General features: G+C 45.1%; 1 protein-coding gene across 4 annotated transcripts in view; it reads left to right on the forward strand.

Moving 5' to 3' along the window:
- Positions 1-2,935: 2,935 nt before the first annotated feature.
- Positions 2,936-19,691, forward strand: part of LOC117583289 (Down syndrome cell adhesion molecule-like protein Dscam2) — a 28,271-nt gene continuing 11,515 nt past the window's right edge. For 2 of the 4 annotated variants that reach the window (XM_034271527.1, XM_034271526.1), the window contains exons 1-10: positions 4,483-4,626; positions 9,795-10,077; positions 10,634-10,877; positions 13,202-13,344; positions 14,799-14,960; positions 15,255-15,404; positions 15,470-15,590; positions 17,056-17,173; positions 17,351-17,574; positions 19,531-19,658. In XM_034271527.1, coding sequence (XP_034127418.1) covers positions 10,038-10,077; positions 10,634-10,877; positions 13,202-13,344; positions 14,799-14,960; positions 15,255-15,404; positions 15,470-15,590; positions 17,056-17,173; positions 17,351-17,574; positions 19,531-19,658 — 1,330 coding nt within the window. In that variant the 5' untranslated portion in view covers positions 4,483-4,626; positions 9,795-10,037. Of the gene's footprint in view, positions 3,004-4,481; positions 4,627-9,794; positions 10,078-10,633; positions 10,878-13,201; positions 13,345-14,798; positions 14,961-15,254; positions 15,405-15,469; positions 15,591-17,055; positions 17,174-17,350; positions 17,575-19,530; positions 19,659-19,691 lie in introns of those variants that run through there. The other 2 variants (XM_034271525.1, XM_034271528.1) reach the window with 2 other exon arrangements.

Raw genomic sequence — 19,691 nt, forward strand, 5'->3', positions numbered from 1 at the left:
ATTGTGTCAGCCATGGCAACTTAAATAATTTGCTTATTTTTGGGAGCTTTTTATTGTTGTGGCGTAATTATATTTTAATGACACTTTAAGCACAAATTATGACGTATCTGGGCTTGGGTGGGTGCCTGCCTGTGTGTCCTGTCCTGGTCTAGGAGTGGGCTGGAAATTGAAAATGAAAATGAAAGGTGCGAAAGCTTGATGAACTTGAAATGAGTTTGGAAAAGTTTCGTGACTGTAGGTTATGGGAACTATTTGAGAGTTATAAACTTAATTATCATTACACTTTGGCAAGTTTTGATGGGTGAAGCCTCCGGAGGTTCGTCTGTGTATTTAATGGCGAAAGGGGCACCAAAGATTAATGGATGGGTTTCTTATGAATGTGTTACTTCTGATACATTTATTTATATCATGTTTCTGGAGCCCACGAATGACTACAACTGGATCATAAATAGTCCCTTTCTGGTCATAAAATTCAGGCACGCCAACTCGGGTTATACTTTTGTCTAAGCCAAAGGAGAGCTGGCACGAAGAGGCACTGCCGGATGGCCATTAAAGCCGTAAATCTAAAATTAAATGCCAAGATAAGCGGACTACGTAAATTATGCCATTTGCTTGGGCCCAAGTTCACACCAAACAATTTCCGACACGAGCAGGCGCAAAAAACAGCATGCCACACACACACACATGGGGGAAAGGCCAAGCAAAAAGCAACAGGACCCAGTCAGAGGAGGAGCAGAAGCAGCAGCAAAACATCTTCAATAGTAAGCCCGGGTCCTTGGCTGTGGGTGCTTGGTCCTGTTGCCCCGCCAAATTATAACAATTTTGCAATTTAAGAGCAGCACATAAATGGCCAAAGTCATTTGTTTAAGCATAGCACCCCAGTATTCAGGCGTACCGAGCTGCTCTCCTGGCTGCTTGTTTGTTTGTGTGTGCCTGCTAATAATTCACTTAAGCTGTGCTGCATGAAATGCTTTTAAATATAATTACAAAGCATTTTCCCCAGTGAATCACACAGTGCGTAAACGCAATATCCAAGCAGCTTAGCAGCAACACAGAAGCGTCAGCAGCGGGAGAGCAAGGAGCAAAGAGCATACCATTCCTGTATGGAAATATTAATGACAAAGCAAATATGTTTGCCTGGCAATCGAGTTATGCAACTTAATTTGACGCCCGGTGATGATTTATCGGCCCAAGTGGGAGCCGTGCCTGGGCCGTTCCACTCCCGCCTGCGGTAAGTGCTGGAAATTGAGTGGATTCATCATATTGCCTGAGGGCAGCAACATCATAATAGCTTTCACCTTTACCCACCCGCTCGACACAAGACCGCACAAAATGGGCATAACCTTTCGTATTTGGCATGATATATGAAAATGATAATGCGCTTTGACAGCTGTAGCTCTCAACCACACAGCCACACAGTCGCACATATCACCGCGTATGCGTGGCATGTGTGTGCCTGTTCGCTCAAGTGGGATTCAATGCGTGCAACATGCTCGCCCGCTCGCTGCCTTTCGCTTTGCCCTAGGTCAAGTATTTTTTTGAAAACTTTCAAATGCTCTGCCAGTACTCTGTCGCAGTCGACGGAAGAGCGCGCCTGCGCCCTGCGTTTGTTGACACCAGAGAGCGAAACGAAGCAGCAGCAGCGGAAGCAACACGTGCTCGAGCAATTTATTGAAGAGTGGGTGGTGGTGGTTGGGTGTTGAACATGAAGGGTAAACAAATAAATAAGCAACAACAAAATGTGCGAGCGAAAAGCTGAATGACAGTTTACGCTAAAAGTCGCGTAGTAAGCGACTGCTGCTGCTGCTGCTGTTGTTGATAAAAAACGGTGTACCCTGGCGGAGAGTGGGAGAGAGGGAACGCCACCAGACTCGTGGTTGGCTGTCGTGCTTTATGTAGCATAACTTTTGGCGCCAAAGTGGCATTGGTGCAGTGGACAGTCCGTGTGATTTATGATGTCAGATGTCACCGCAGAGGTGATGAAGTGCCCATGGAGTCAGAGCCGCAGCTTAACTCTGCATGGAAATGGCAAAAAATAAAAGAAAAAGTGTAAATACAAATACAGACAGGAAGTTAGAGCAAAAGGTATTGAATTTTGTGGTTATTGACGGATGATATTTGAATATTTGATCGAAATCACAATGTATGGATTTGAATGGTGCGTGTTTGAATAAATATTAAAATAAAATAAATATGTGCTGGCAAATAAAAGCAAACATTTGATTGTTTTTATCAAGAGACCAAAGAGTTTTGTAGGGTCTTACCCATACAGCTTTAAGTGAAGTTTTTTGTTTTAAACTTTAAATTTAATTTCTCAGCTAAAGTCGAAGGCTTTTTATTGCTTTTATGTACAGTTCTTTAATGTCCAAACATTCTTTAACTTCTCCATACTTAATTTCATCTAAATTAAAGAAGATTTCTTGCAACAAGTTTTGGGTGTGCAATGCCTATTTTTGCTGTTTAATTTAGTTCCAAAATTTATATTTCAAAATATGAGACAGGAGTATGTCAACAACAAGTGTACACCTGCTCTGTCCTTCTGCCTCTCTCTCTAGCCTTCTCAATTTGTCTGAGACTGAGTCTGATTCTCTCACTCTATGCAGCAGCATGCTCTCTTCTGGTGTTGTTGTTGCGTGCCAGACAGATAGCAAAGAGAGCGCCAAGAAAAGGAAGAGAATAACGAAAAGCCTGCGTCGGCGCTGCGTTGGCTGCGGCGCTGGCAGAGCAGTTGGCGCCGTTCGATTGGGGGCCACGTGTGGCAACAGTTACAGTTACAGCCGTGGACTGGGGGTGGGGAGCGGGTGTCAAGCGATTACGCTGACAGAGATAAGCCCCAACGACAGACGCCGCCGTCGAGGATGATACAGGCAGAGGTTACTGGCAGCAAACGCAGGCAGCAGCCAGCCAGCAGGCAGCAAAGAACGATTGCAGGATTCAGTCATTGCCGGCGTTTCGAACTGTTTGGACGTGTCCATCGGACGAAATCGGAAATTGTTGCGAGTGGTAATGGCCGAATCACAGTGTTTTAGTAGTAGTCAAGCATATCCTTCAACACACGCATACATACACGCACATGCGATAGTTGTATGTGTGTGCGTTGGGCACTATTTGGGGATTTAATGGAAAAAGCATTAATGGATGCTGCCGTTACCGCTGCCGCCTCGGGGAGTGACTAGAGACTACATAGAGCGCCATCGGTGATAGTGGCCAGTGTGCACATGTGTGTGTGTGTGTGTGTGTGTGTGTGATGTGTGTGTGGTCTGTGTGTGTTTGTGTCTGGGCATAAAGGGATAAATGTACACGTGTGTGGGTCCGCTGGGCTGTGTGATTTTGTTGCTGCCTAAAACTATGCAGCACAATTTTGTTTGCTGACATTTTTGTTTGCTCTCTCGCTTGCACATGTGTGCTAGAGTGTGTGTGCTAGGGTCCTTTGTGAGTGTGTGTGTGTGGTGTTTGGTTTTATCGTGGATTTTACTGACTTTACGGGTTATTTGTCCGCACGAATGTGTTCATAAAAAATGTAACAAAAGTGGATTTTCGCTGGCCCCGAAACGCTTTGTGTGTACCTCGGACGCTCGCCCCTTGACGTGTACGGAAGCGGAAACGGAAGCTGGCTGCATACACAACACACAAACACACACTGAAAGGGTACCCCCTGGCAAGTGGATAAATTAAATTGAATAAAAGGTGAAATAATTTGAGCGCTAAGCAGGCCGGCCGTGGCCTGCAAAAGTAAAGGCTAATGGAAAAGTGTGAAAAAGGTTGCAAAGTGAACCCCGAAAAAAAAACCGAAAAAAACTGAAAAAAACTCCTTGGAAATTCCAATTTACCAGGCAGTCGTGGGAAAAATGCAAATGTAGCGGCAACCGACAGAGGACCAGCAACGGACTACTACAACGGTGACTTTTTGTAAAACTTTATGGAGCGCACAGCGCTGCCAGGCGGCAAATTGAATCGAATGGCCACCGTGCTGTCAACGCTGACGTGCCGTGAAGCATGTGCCACGCGATTATCAAAGTGTGATAAAATTGCGGCAACAATAGCCAGAAAGCAAAAAAAGAAAAAAAGAAACGAGCGAAGCAGGAAAAAAACGAATCGAAAGGAGGGGAGTCGGCAGTGTGGAGAGAGGAGAATGGAAAATCGTATCCTAGTCACAGTCCATAAAAATTTACCGTCTATGCACTGCGTATAATTTATGGTCGCGATGCTCCTTTCTGCTCTGTATCCGCTCCTTTTTTCTCCATTTCCACCCACCCACTCTTTCTGGTTGGTTTTTTTTTTCTTGCTGGCCACCTTTTTGGCAATTGTTGAATGCAGCCTCAGCTGCAGCCGTTTTTTTTCGTCCAGCATATGTAAGCTGCCAGCCATATGTGTTAGGTCGTGTGTGTGTGTGTGTGTGTGTGTGTGTGTGTGTGTGGATGAGAGACTCCCTGGCTGAGTGCCAAAAATAACAAAATCACAATTTTATGCCAGACAACTCAATGTATGTTAGTGCTGGCTGGCCAAAGATCTTGCCTGCATGCAGCTTGCAGCCTCCTAAAGACTAAGGACTAAGGACTAAGGACTCCAATTCATTTGGAGCTGGAAAAAAACCGGCAAAAGCGGTCTGTGGCCCAAGATAACGAGGTAATTTCGCTGAATGATTCGCAGCTTTCGGTTTCCGCTCCGTATTTGTGTGTGTTTTGCTTAGTTTAAGCAAATTGAGTTGCAGTGGCTTTTGCAGCGCCAATAAAAATTGCACAACTTCGATGGTTTTTTCTTCTTTGCTATCCCTTTTCCTCCCTTTCTTTGTATCGTTAGTGTGCTTTGGGGTCTTGCTGCTGGGATCCGCAAGCTATTGAATTATGCATTGCCCAGAGATAAGCTCGAATGTTGCATAAGGTTGGCATTGCCACTCGAACTTCGGGCAGGAATTGGCTGCCGGCGTGGGTACGGACTCCCCGGCGGGTAGGGTCGTCTATTAAATTTTAATCTGTGAAAATATTTGTATGCAACGAACGAGAGTCAAAAAGCCAATCGGAAAGAGAGAGAAATAGAGCTTTGACTGTGATAGGGCGGGCGCTTACAAAGCAAGGGAATTCGGTTTGCAAAAACGAATAAAATCTATTGGAATATTTCACGAGCTGTGTGTTTCTTTGTTGCTTTTACGAGTATTTATTTATCTCTTATATATTTTGGGCATTGCTTTAACCAGGAATTTCAGCAGCTTTAAGGATTTGTTTAGCAATTTCAATCAACGTTCTATGTGACATAATCTTTGCTGCAATTTATCCTACAATTCCATCTCGCACCCACCGCTTCCGTGGCAAATGACTTACTCATTTATCACCTTTACCCGCCATCAACCACAACATTCAGCCAGAGTTTAAAGAGTTCCGCTGAGCCGGGTGGCAGCTCTTGTACTAATTAAATTTAGATGTTAGAGTTAGACGGTCGAGCGATGTTATAGCCATGGCCAAAGTCCTCGCAATCCACTCAAGTCAACTTTATTCATAATAACAACAAGATCCCCTCGCTACACAGAGAAGAGAAATACATGGAGAAACGGTGACAGTGGCATCAGAGGCAGCGCAACTGCACAAAGGCACTCCAAAACGCCAGAAGGGACAAGAACGAGAACAAGAACAATGATAAAGCGGCAGCCCCCAGCCCAAAGCTCTGTCAATGTGACAATGCAGCATCGCTGAACCGTTAGCCGGCCCGCTGCCTTTCTATCTCATGCTACCTTTCTATATGTACTGCCAGGGCACATATACATACAATATATTTATGTATAGGTACTGGTATCTGCCACCTCTTGATCCCCGTTGGGAGCGTTGCAACGGCAAACAATAGAAAGTTGCCATGGGAGAGGAAAAAAAAAAATATGCGCGCCCATTACTTTTTGTTGCTTTGCCTCATTTTTCTTGTTGCTGTGGCCCCGGCAGACAATTGTTGTGCCAGAATTGATGTAATATAAAAGGTGGCCAAACATTTGTAAGGACACGCGAAATGAGGAACACCCTGTAAAGGGGGAGGGGATGGATGGTGGGTGGCAGGCATGGCAAAATGTTATTAGGTGGCTCGTCGCCTTTGGATTTCCGCCCAGTCTCAGTCGCAGTAATAGTCCCCAGTTCCCTGTTCCCAGTTCCCAGTTCCCAGTTACATTTCTGTCCGGTTCTGGGTAGCTGGTACATTGTTCCAGTGGCCGCTTTTGTGCGGGACTACAGCCATAGCCATAGCCATAGCCATAGCCATAGCTGTAGCCACAGCCATTTACGAGTATGGAGTCCGCGACGGATGCTCTTTGACTTGCGGCCTAAGCCATTGTTGGCCGTAACCAAAGAGTTGCACTTCAGTCTGGGCGAGTGCAAATGGATCCATTGTTTGGGCATCGGGAACGAGAGAGAGAGAGAGAGAGAGAGAACTTGAAGTGGGTGCTGGCAACAGGAAATTGCTTGGGGTGTGGGTTGGGGACGTGGGACGTGTTGTTGTGCTTAAAGTCGCCATGCACCTTGTGTGCTGCCTTTAAACTCCCGTTGGGGCAGGAAGTCGGGCATATAAATTGCCAGGCTGTCAACCGGCGCTAAACGCAAACACATCCGCCCCACCAGTACGTGTATGGGCGGGGGTAGGGGTGCGGTTACGGGGGTATGCATCAGAGTTCGCATGCACAGCGGCTCCTGCAAGCGAGGGCCGAGAATAAAAGGAAAGCAAACATCGTAGGTGACGAGCATTAAAACGATTCAACAGCTCCGACTCAAAGCAAGAAAAATTATATTGCTTAACGCCTGCCACGCCTCTGCCACCCTCCCTCTCACCGGATAAGGGCGTGGCAGCAGCGGATGCAGCAACGTTTAACCTCAGCCATGTACATAGTCGGGGGGGGGTGTGGGTGGCAATGCATTTGCGCTCGACTGCCTCTGAAACACATGAAGGCATGACCATGGGTGCCAGTCTTTGAATTGTTGCTGCTGCTGTTGCCACTGCTATTTCTTTTGCCTTCTGCTGTTGCTGTTTGTTGTGGCGTTTCCCACTTAAAGCCTTTCACGCCGCACAAAACATACACGGCGAAAAAAACAAAACACCTCCTCCATCCGTCCACTAGTGTGCTCAAGGTGCATGCCGGGCTAAGGACTTCTGGAGTATCCAGGCCATTGGCCAGCCGTAGCAGTAGCAGAAGCAGCCTGCAAGTAGCCTCTTTTGGGGATTTTCCTGCGCAAGATTGATTACCCTGCTAGCAACTGTTGCCAATGGTTGTGGATGAACTTTATGCCTGCCTGCCCTGCTAATGCTTTGCTGTGCCCTGTCCACTGGGAGATTCTCTCATTGGCTTATTATCAGCGAGCTGTAGGAGCTGGCAGATGAGCAGCGAAATTTCCACCACTTTCATCTTATATTTTAAGACATTCTCGGGAAATCCACTTTCCTCTCGAAAGTTCTAGGTATCTATGAAAGAAAAGCTAACCTTGTCGGATGTTGTTCTACGCTACTTAAAGTTGAAACAACCAGAGTGCCCGTCAAACACTTCAAGATTCACTTAAGATTCGAATAAAAGTTGCTCAGCCTCCACTTAGATGAAAATATCTGTCCGAGTCTAATTAATGTTAATGTTTGCCGTCTTTCGACACTTTCACATTGATTTATAGTCTGGAGAGTCTCTCAAATGGGAGCTGCCAGAGCAAATAAAATGCGTAATTCCACAGCAAACATAAACGATGTCTCGCGTACTAAATTTATTTTTATTTAAAGGTCAAATTCATTTGGCCAAGAATAAACTAACATTCAACTATTTGGTAACACTAGGATCCATCCATGTGATATAATTACTCGCTGCAAGAACCTCTATTAAATAATTCATTGTCAATTAGCGAAACGTTGGGAAACACACACGAAACTTTTTTCCATGGCAAGGAACAACATGAGCTTGTGTTTCCGCAGCCAGTGGATTATCAAAACAAATAAACAGCCATAATGCTCATAGTCACACATTGCAGAAAAATAAATAAACTAAATAAAAGCAGAGCTCAACACGCACACGGACACGGACACACATGTGGCGGGAGTTATCATAATCCAGAGTGACAGAACTAAAGCGGCGGCCACATTCTCGTATTTAGTGTCAAATTTGCTGACAGTTAGCAGTTATGACACCAGCCACATATACGAGTTCGTACAAGCCAAAGTAATCGCTTTGTGCGACTGAGCTGGAGCGGAGGATGTGGCTCTGGCAGTATCCTGACAACTGGAGATGCCGTACCTCTGACTCCGCCTGAAGCTGAAGCGCTTGGAGACAGACTCAGGCAGTTGGACGGGCCAAAGAGCGACACACAAAAGCGGGAAAAATAAAAACTCATTAAAAATGAAAGGCAAACACACCCACACACACACACTGAGAGAAACAACCCACACACTCGGGTTTCCGTTTCCTTTTTTTCTCCCCTCCCCTCTCCCTCTCTCTCTTGTTTGTAATGACTGTGTGACGCCGTGCAAGTGTTAGGCAAAGAAACGAATTGCTCGTGGCAAATCGCTTGACAAAAGACGCTGCAAAAATAAACAAATCATTTAAAATTCTCAATTAAATGCAAACAGAGATGCCTCACACATGGGTCGAGAGCGTCTACGGTGTACGCCCCGCCACTCAATAAAAAGGTGTCAAGTTGCAAACATAAAAAGAACTCTTCAGTGTGACCCTCACCGCCCAAATGGAGCGCTTCCTTCTACGGGATTTCTCCGGGACCAGCACAGACTCTCCAGCTTCTGTCGATTCTTGTAATGGGTGTCATGATGATGTTTATTTAGTCGCTAAGCTAAGTGCCCGACCGACTGAGGATGGAAAAGGATTCGGCTCGAACTTTTCTACTGGGCTGTTGAACTCCTGCTTCTCGACCTCAAAACATGTTTATGTCTTCTTCATTGTAGTCGGGCGCGCATGTATTCCATGGGGTTGGATCAGAGCAGAGAGAACTTGCCCTGTGCCTGTGCCCCGTGCCCCGTGCCCTGTGCCATTCCAAATAAAATTTAATGATGGCAAAAGTCATTCATTTCGTATGCTCGCTCATAAATACTCGTTAAATGTATTTACCAAGAGCTCTACAGCAAAGCAAACGGAGGATTGCTCTCTGGCAAATGTGAGTGTGTGTCCTGGATGTGGCAGTGCTGGCCTCCCAATGCGGCGAACTGATGTTGATTTCTCGCCTATGTCGTCATGTGTTGTCGAGTCTGGCATATTTATACAGCACTTTGTGTTCTGTATCCCGTATACCGTTGTATTGTTGTAATTGTCGCTGGGTTTGTTTGCGCAACTCAGACTGCAAATCGTTGCCCAGCCAGTGCCCTTTGTCACTAAAATGATTTGAACTTGACATGAATATAAAGAACATTTCGGGGAAGCTCCATCAGCGGGTTTGCATATTGAAATTAAAGTACAGTTTAATGCAAGAAATGGCTTAGTTTCAAGGCGCACCATGGATATGTACCTTTAAAACTTTAAAGAATTCTAAAAGTTTCTCTAAGCTTTTTCACTTAAAGTTTTGTTTACTCAGACAATCATCCATGGACAAAAGAGATTGAAGGAGCTGCAATCCATTGTTAAATAAAAAACGACACATTTAAGCTCAAATGTGACTCTGCCAATTTATATTTACAAAAACATTTCGTACTAGCCGGAAAACATAATTGCTAAAAAAAAGAAATATATTTTTTGTTTTGCTTTCTCAGTTTTACAAATTGGCCAGCCAAACAATAGAAAGCCAAACATTTTCATAATGCATATGTAAATTAAAACGTTGGCTTTCGTTTTCTGTATATTTCAGGTGGCTGGACACAACCGGCAACATAACTGCAAACAATTTCAAACAAAAACATAAATAAGCAACCAGCCAGCAAGCACAGTTTATGCAAAAGGCAAACACACAGCCAGATCCAGAGCCAGAAGAAACTGTGTACCCGTAGATGTTCCTGCATATTGCATATTGAGAAAATATACAAGCAGCTGCAAAAATAAACGAAACTAAATTTAATTTTCTACATCCAGCACTGAATTTACATGCAACGAAATGAGTTTATTAGAGCTTGTTCTTCTAGCCAAGTCAAAAGGTAAGTTCTCAGTTTTTGTACATTTTCAGCAGCGGGGGAGTTAATAAACTTTTGTACAGAACTAAAGCAAAGGAAGGAGAAGCGCTCTGTTCCAAGTTCCATTTTGATGTTTCAACATGATTCAGTCAAACTTAATTCAAAACGGGATTTTGTGGCGGAGCTGGAAGCGTATTGCCAGCTTCGGTTTTTAGTGTTGGATGCCCTTGCACAGCTGCTACTGCTGCTCGTGTGGCTGCTGCTGGCAAACAAACAGCTCAGACTGCATAAATATACATACGAAAAGTGAATTTCATCTACACAAGCCGCTGCTAAAGAGGCGGCTCGGCTGTCGAGTGCTGCCAGCGAACGAAACCGAATCCAAATTAACCGCATTTATGAGTTGCACTCGAGGCACAGAGCACACATGGCTCGCTGGGTGGCGCAGACTGCCGACAGCAACAGCTATGTGCAACGACATTAAAGTTTTAAGCAAACTACACTCGACTATAACGACAATGTGGATAATTAACCTGGTACACGCTCTCTTTCCACCTCTTCTGGGGGCCTCCCGTTTCAGCGCTTACTGCCACAGCATTAGGGCTGCTGCCGCTGCTGCTGCTGCTCGTGTTCCTGCCACTGCCGCCAGTCCTGGCCACAAGCGGCTTACGCGTACCCACATTCCTGCTGGAGCCCGCACCCCGACTGCTCTTCGGCAACGACACGGGGGCACAGGTTACCTGCACGGCGCACGGCAACCCACCGCCCGTTGTGTCCTGGGTGCTGCGCGACGGAACGCTGGCGACCCAGGTGCCGGGACTGAGGTAAGTTCTGCGGTTGCCCCAACAATGCGTTTATGTAATAATATGCTCATGTCTGTAAGTGTGTGTGGGAGTGAGTGAGTGAGTGTGTGTTGGCATAAGTATGTGTCGTCTGGCTTCCTGACGGCGGTTTCGGAAGTCACATTGTTGCGGCTTCTGTTTGCGGCGCTGCATTAAAGTTATTTTTGGAAACGCTTTCGTTTTAATTGACATTGCTGCCGCGAAGACGCTGCTGCTCGAAAGTCGAGCTGTGAAAATCAATGTTAACAGACATTGCACTGCATTTTCCCAGCAGCTCCTCCCCTTTGTGTCAACTTTTTCAATGGAAAATGCTTGACAAGCAACAGCAGCCGAGGGTGCCCCAACAAAAGGCGCGCCTTTGCTGGTTGCCTGAAAAAGCCAAAGAAATTGCACAAAAGTAATGCTGACGGCAACTGCATCTGCGGCAGTCATATGTTAATGCCAGGCCTCATCCCATCTACTCTCTCTTCTATCTATTTGTCTGTGGCAGCTTTGTGAACATTTAAAATATTAAAAATGTCGCAACTGACAACTTAAATGTGATGCGCGTGTGCAATGCCATGTTCAGCATTAATCAAGACGAGTACATTAGTCGTTCCACAGCCAAACACACAAGTGAATCTTTAATTTGTGGCTTTCACGGCTGGCATCCATTAGCACTGGCTTCACACAATTATCGCTTCCAAATGTGTACTTGCATATATTTCCATCAGCAACTATTTGTTTGGCTTAGACTGCTGCTGTTAACAAATTGCTGTTGATCCGCACGGAGAGGGCTCTTAAACGGATTATTATATAACAAAAACACGCGCAAATAAAACCAAACGAAAGCCCCAATAAATCGTAAAAAATAGCGCACATGCCACATACATAGCACGAACCGAAAATGAATGCGTATAAAAATTGTAAAAAACTCCCTGGCCAAAACACAGATGGCAACGAAATTTACTAAAAGAATTTTTATGTTTCGCAAAATGAAATGTCATTTCAAATACGTGATCTCACAGGATATGTCTCACACACACAACACACACACACACACTCACACTTGTCCAAATGCTGGGCTTTTCAAGTGTGTGCGAGTACCCGAAAAAGGGAAGAGAAAAGGAGAAACTCGAATGCGATGGCAGTGCATAGAAATGAAACCAAATTTATTTTAAGCTACTAAAGAGCATAGTTGAGTTCAAGTGACGGGTGGTATATGTATATAGGACGTGTACTTATCTACCCAACCAACAGACGAATGGACGAACGGACAGACGGTCAAACTGTCGACGGACAGCAAGGGAATGGAAAGCTCTCTCTCTCTCTCTCTCTCTGTCTTTTTCCCTGTGCACTCCCTGCAAACGCAATAGACGTAAACAAATTGCTGGCACTTAAACATTTTTGAAAACAGCGCTTGATGAAGTTTTCCCTTTTTCGGTTGATGCTGTTTGCCATTTCGCCCGGCGCTTCCACAGGACAACTCTGCAGCAGTCCCAGCCCCAGCAGCAGACCTCAACCCCATCCAAAACCTCATCCATGTCGTCGGAGCTTGTTAGCCCCGACTGCAGTGGAGATGATTAGCGGGAACTGGCACTCTGAGACTGCAGCAGGACTGGTTGATGGGGCGGGTAGCCTGCATGAGTTATGTGATGGGAACCTGATGGGTGTTCTGTTGCAGCCACAACGATAATCAAATGGCTTAAAGCCCTGTAGCAGCTTAAAGCCTGATTTGGCATCTCATGCACACTGACATTTGGGATTACAGAGCCGAACAAGCCAAAGGAATCCCTGAAAATGCCAGAGAAATGTTAGTAATTACGATTTGGCTTTGATTTAGAAATAACTAAGCAACGCAGACAGAGCAGAGAAATATTTTGGTTTCCCATGGCATGGCATTTACCCAAAGCAATTGTTAAGGGCATCGAAAATTACAGCAGCTTAGACCCTTTCATATCAGTTATGTGCTACAAATGCACATGCACATATATTAAATAAGTACGTATAGAAGTAAGTATGGCTCTATGACTACACACAGCATTACGCTTATTGCATTTTTATGTAAATTCACACTTTACGCTCCATGTATAGCACTTGGACTTGTGTGCTATGCTCGTAAAAATACTCGCCAGCAAAGTGGCTGCCATTTTCTGGCGCTTTTGTGGAACAAATTTGTGTGTTACGTTCTCGCCTGAGTCGTTCCGCTCTGCACCGTTCCTTTTACCAAATAAATAAATAAATACGAACGAAGCCCAAAGAATGCGCCCACTAAAATATTGCATTTTGCCTTTCGCCATTCGCTTCTTTTGTATGTGTATTTCTAGGAAAATATCTGGCAACGGCACGCTGCACTTCCCACCGTTTTTGGCGCAATATTATCGCACGGATGTGCACGAGGCCACCTACCGCTGCAGGGCCAGCAACGAGGCGGGCACCATCCTCAGTCGGAACGTTCAGGTGCAGGCAGGTAAGCGTAAAGTACACTAAAGTAGCTGCCCGACTATTGCGAGTGGAGTGAGCCCCCACCATTAGCATGCAACACAAACTATGGTGCGGATCCAGGAGGAGCCAGGAGTAGAGTAAAAGCTGTTGGGCGCATTATGATGACAGCATTTCGAAGCCGCTCACGTTTGGCACGGGCGGCTGGATGCCTCTGCTCCAATGGGGTGTCCCTGCATTCTTTGCGATTCTGCTTTCCGCTGCCAGCCCTGGGCCTGGGGCCTGGGGCCTGTCACCTGTGCGCCAGTTTCTCTCCTTTCTTGCCTCCATTTTTTCCTATTTCCCCTCATATAACATTCATTTCCTATGCATTTCCTGACATATGCCGCCATCGCTTGAGGCGATCAATGCAACTTACTATGCTAGTATTTTCCCGCCCAACAGCATTCTGCATGAAATTAACTTAATTATTTTATCCTTTCTCTGTTTGCATTCCCCCATTCGCTCTTAATGCTTGACCTCGAAAACAGCTATCGCTGAGGGTATTTACTTACTGGCCCACAGCTCCAGGCCCAAAGTAAACCAATCCCCCACAGCACGGCCCCAAAAAAAGCAACGATGCATGATAGTCGCTTAAAATCTCATTCAATATTTACACTTTGCATTTTCCATGTGTATCATTTGTGTCACTCTTTTTCTACGAGGCACAAGAACAACGTTGGTGGATGCATGAAACGGGGAAAAGGAATCGAATTGGTTTATACCCCACAAAAGATTTATCTGTAATATCAGGTGGTTCGGTGCATTCTGGCACTCTTCTTTATCCATTAAACTTCGAATTTCGAAAGACAATGTGATACTGTGGATTGTAAATGGAACTCTGTGGTGTTCAGTATCTCACAGTCGACTTTTGCACTGTTTCTTCTTTCGATCTGTTCCATCCATGAGTAACAGTAACTCTCTCGCACACACACACACACACATATACGAGAGATGCATATATCTTTTCGTCTTTTTTTGTTGCCTTTCTTTCGATTTTCGTATTTTGTCTGCTCTTCAACTTCCGCTTTGCATGTAATTTCAAGCGATTTCATTCATTTAAACTGCTGCCATTTTTGCATTGTGCCACGTTTATTGCCCCCGCTTGGCCCTGCTGCTCTCCAGCTCTGCTGTTGTCGCAGGCGTTACCCGATGGTCGGTCGCCATGGATTGTGCTGTGTGCTACCCCGAAAGCGTTTTATGCGCTCATCTGTATGCGCCGTTTGCGCCAACGGGCAGACACAGCAGCCACGTTTGTTGACTTTTATTTCCACTCGGGATCCTGTCCTCTCTCCTCTCTTCGCCAGCATGCACACATATACATATACATCTATACGATATATCTCTGACAGTCTTTCTCTGATTTCTGTTTCTTTTTGTGTTCGCCTGTGACTCTATGTCTGGGTCTGGTTCTGGTGCTGCTGCTGGTTCTCCACCTCCCAGTGGTGCGTCGTCAATTTCATGTGCACGTGGAAAACACTGAAGTCTATTTGGGAAATTCGGCGTTGATTAAGTGCGCCATACCGGAATATGTGCGGCCCTATGTGCGCGTGGCCAGCTGGCATCGCGGCGAGGAGATACTGCTCCCGGATCTGTCGGATGTCGGTGAGTGTTGCCACATTTTTACACACAGCGCCCACCCTTTGTGGGTGTTTATCTGCTTCTGAAATTTATGTGCACACAATTCTTTCTGTTGTGTGCTACCAATGAAGTTGCAGCATCACCCCTGGGGGGTGGGTGAGGGATGGGATAGCGTTGACATTTATTGGAAATGGTTACGTATACGCAGTGGGATGCAGGGGGAAATGCTTTGATTTTGCTGTAGTTATTTCGGCATCGAGCTCTTGCTGGTTGCATTTTCAATGTCTCTGATCCACGATAGTTATTATTTCTGCACAGCGGGTCGCTATGTGGTCCTGGCCGCCTCCGGGGACCTGTACGTTCGCTCGGTGCGCTCCGAGGATGGCCTGATGAAGTTCAGCTGCCTGGTGACAAACACACTGAACGGGGAGCGGCAGCGCAGCGATGCAGTGATGCTGCAGGTTAAGGGTAAGCTCCGACAATCAACCCCACTTCACCTCCTTGGTAACATTACTCATTGTATGCTTTCACAGAGCTAAGCAAGAACCTGGCACCACGCACCACCCAGAAGCCCGTGATGGAGATTCACGTGGAGCGTGGAAATGATGTTCATCTACCGTGCAACATACAGGGCAATCCATTCCCCATATTTACGTGAGTTAACCCAGTCCTATATTTTGCCTTAACCTTTGTTTTCTGTTGTTTCTGTTGTCTCTGTTCCGTTATGGGGGCTAATTTCATCTGTTTTTGGCATTGCCTGCTGGCGGCCCCCAAATCTCTATCTGTTTCTGAGTATCTCGCAGCAGTTGGCAATAAAATAACATCACGCAGCAGCCATTGGGAAGAGGGTGTGGGGAGTAGGGTTCCTGGTTATAGACAACACTTAAGTGCATTTGAATGTTTGTCAGGGGATTCTGGCTTTATTGCATATTAGGGACTGCTGTTTTAGTGCTAATTAGGTGCCTTTACGGACACACTGAAAGCACCGGGGCACTAACCGGCACGGGCATTAGCCATGTGCTAATAGATAACGAATCCACTCACTCGACAAACAAACTAATAATGGGCACAAGACAAGGCAAAGCTACTCCCGTCTCAGTCTTAGTTTCCATCTGTTTGGGAGTAACTTAATCATTTTGTTTACCCGCTCGAAATGTATCGGCTTACACAAACAAACAAAGCAAATCGATGCCCAAAACAATATAAAGTAATTTCGATGAATGGATAAAAGTCAAAGAATGGAGCACATATCAAGTAACCCCATGACGGGCCGTTACAGCTAATTAGCAAGATAAAGCAGTAAGCGCCACTGCCAATGCTCGTGGGGAACTTAATTTAACAGTCTGTTTCACTTAGCAGGGCTTATTAAAATTTCATACAGTTCTAAACACTTAATACACACAAACTCTGGCATACTCGGGGAGTCCTTCTGGAGAAGACAAACACGCGACAGGAGCTCAGGCAGTCATTCAGAGAGACAGACAGACAGACTGAGAGGAAGAGTGGCTGTGCACAAGACAAACATGCAAAGAGCAAAGTTTTCTGTGGAAAACCATAAACGCTGAAGCAGACAGGAAAAGTGCCAGAAATATTTTACAAGCAGACAGCTGGAGAAGGGAAAACTCCTGCTCTGATTACTATAAATGCGGAAAAAATGCGATAATTTTGTTTTCAGCATAAGTTTATGCGTGAGCCGGTCTGCTCTACGTGGCCAGAATGGCCAACTGAAGTGGAAGATGCTGAATCGTTATTCAGGCAACTGCCCCACGAGTCTGTTTTTTTTATTGATTTCTCAGAGTATTTGTGCCGGAGCGTGAATGAATCTGTAAGTGATTGAGTGCGTGCTGAAAAATATTCTTTTTGGAATGGATAAAACAAAGAAAGATTACTCTTTTAGTCTTGAAACTAAAATGTAAACTAAGTAATTGAGTGAAAGTTGTGTTGAGTACTTTGAAGAGCGGACTGCAGAGCTTCTATCTCATAACCACACAAACATTAAACCTTAAATCCATATGGTAGAATTTTATTTAAGCTTGAATGTTAAACAACAGTCAAGCAAAGTTGAAGCCTGGCATAAAGCGAGTTTACATATTTATGCTTTACATTGTCTGATTTATAGCTGGTATCGCGTTTCCGACTCGGCAGCTCTCTATCCCATACCCTCGTCACAGCGAGTGATACTTTCACGAACATTGCTGCTCATCAAAAATGCTGACGAACGCGATGCGGGCAAGTGGGTAAGTAACCATTAAACATCCAACTGCTGACAAACTGAACATTCCATACCCCCATTTCGGATTGAGATTCCATTCCAAACATACTATATATACCCATATATATATATATATAAATGCCAAAAAACACTCTGGAATTTCCGCTCTAACTGTGCGGCCCTTTCGTCGCTCTCGTTCCAGATATGCCAGGCCTCGAATCAGTTCGGGGAGCAGCGCATCGAAATACGCCTGAGTGTCAATTCGTATGTATCTGTGCATATTTTGCCGCAAGTTCAAATTGTCAATTCGGGCGGAACGGCAAATTTCAATTGTACCACAACGGGTTCGGCGATCGATGCCATCGACTGGCTGCACAATGGCAAGCCGCTGCAGGCGAATAATGCACTAACCACCGGCAGGGATAAGTAAGTAGAGGCAAACCGGCATGAAACTGGGATTGGGATTTTTATTGGGAGGCCTTGCAGGCATGGGAGGAAGCGGGCTAAGAGGATGTGCGAAATAGGAGCAACATGCAACCAACCGGGCAGGCAAGGCAGGGAAGGAAACCCACATGCAACATTGTATAGCCGATTTCGATTTTTATCAGTTTTGCCAGTTGCAAAACGGTTGCTACAAAGCCTTCCTTCCGTCCCAAAAATATTAAAAAAGCAGAGCCACAGAGCCAGCCATAGATTACCCTCAGCCCTCTATTATTTTCGGCGTCCGTCGTTGTTAGGGCATTTCTCATAGTGAAAATGTTTTATTGTTACTGTTATTATTATTATTATTGATGGACGTGGTCGAAGCGGCTGCCCATGGCTGGCAACGGGCGGGTGTGCAAGGAGCGAACCATTTTTATATGGCAGTTCATTGCCTGCCAGCCGCAAATACATTTTTTTTCGCCATCGAACGGGTATGTCAGTTACTTAATATTGCACTGACGGAGGAATACTTGGACTTATTTCAGGTTTATATTACTTTACGAATTGATTGAAACATTTAAGAACATTAAATATTTAAAATGGGTATAAAAATTAAAAATAAATGACGTAAACTTATCGTTTTTTTGTGCAATTTTTTGTTCGATATTTTAAGATTTGATTTTAAAAGAGAAAAACGTATGTATTTATTTTTGTTGTATTATTTAAACTCAAAATGTGTCAATTTTTTGCTGGTTCTTTGGCACCACTAATCCCAAAAGTCAGTTTAAATTTCAGCAAGTGTCACACCGGTATTAGTGACGTTTTTCGGTGGCAGTTCTGATTCCGCAGCTGCATTTTTATTTTCATTCGCTTCGATGCGATTCGCGTCGGTTCGTTTGGGCTCGGTTCGGTTTTGGTTCAGTTGATTGTTTAAAAGCTTTGCTCTGTTTCGGCGGGGGCTGATTGAGTGATGCTGTGTAAGGTCAGTGCTCAAAGGACTCTGATTGTTTCCAATGATAATGCAGCATAAATGTTTGCGGATAGTTTCATTTGAATTGGTTTTCGATGTCTGCTGATGGCGAAAAGCAATTAATCCGTAGAGCACTATGCGCGGCCGCTCTGTTCAAATAGAAACGTAGATTCTATTGTTTTTAATTAAGGCTCACCTGGCATATCCAAACACTTACACGTGTATATCTACTAGTACGCCGGCAAGGATAGCATAATGGATGCAAATCCCACACTTCACACACAGCAGTAGTTTACCCAGGCCTCGGGGAATATCCTTGGCCCAGAGGCAGAGAGAGAGAGCAACAGACGCTTTGTGCATATTTTCGCTTGAATAGCTCGGACACATCTTGATAATTTAATGCAAATTACACGAAATCAGCATAATATGCCAGGGCAAAACCGAAAGCAAACTAAATTTGCAGCCAGAGATGGCAGCAGTTGTACAGCAGCAGCTGGTGGCAAACAAACTGGCCGGCAAAAACAAACATCCCTTGTGCTCTCTCTCTCTCTCTCTCTCATATATGTGTACATACTTATGTAAATACGTTTATATATCTACGTATATCTGTGTACGTATTCCTCTCTATGCGTTGGCCAGCTGCTGGCCAAGGAATATTGCTCGGGGATAAGCAGGCGGCGATGAGTGGGAGCCCGAGGACCGAGACCGAGCAAATCAGCATTACAAATCAAGCAGAAATTTTTATGCTTATGCTAATAAAATAAATAACAAATTTCGCCTGAATGAACAAAAGGCTACGTGGGCAAACACACACACACACATGTGTCTTTCCGGCTTGGTGTGAGTTTATGGGAAATTGCGGGACTGGCTCGGGTTTTTTTCTGCAACGTTTTCAGTTTTCAGGAGTTTTTACCCGAGAAACTTGGCATTTTTAACACTCTTTGCTTTATTCTTTTTCTGTTTTTTTTTTAACCCCTTGTCCTTGACAGCATACGGTTCCTGTCGAAGAGTTCGCTGCTGGTACAGAACGTGGGACGGCGCGACCGCGGTGTCTATCAGTGCCTTGTCGAGAACCAACGCGCCAGTGCCCAGGCCATGGCCGAGCTGAAGCTGGGCGGTAAGTTGACGGGCGACATGCATAGTTTATGTG

This window comes from Drosophila guanche, unplaced genomic scaffold (genome assembly GCF_900245975.1).
Source record: "Drosophila guanche unplaced genomic scaffold, DGUA_6, whole genome shotgun sequence".
In the NCBI taxonomy this organism is placed as follows: Eukaryota; Metazoa; Arthropoda; class Insecta; order Diptera; family Drosophilidae; genus Drosophila; species Drosophila guanche.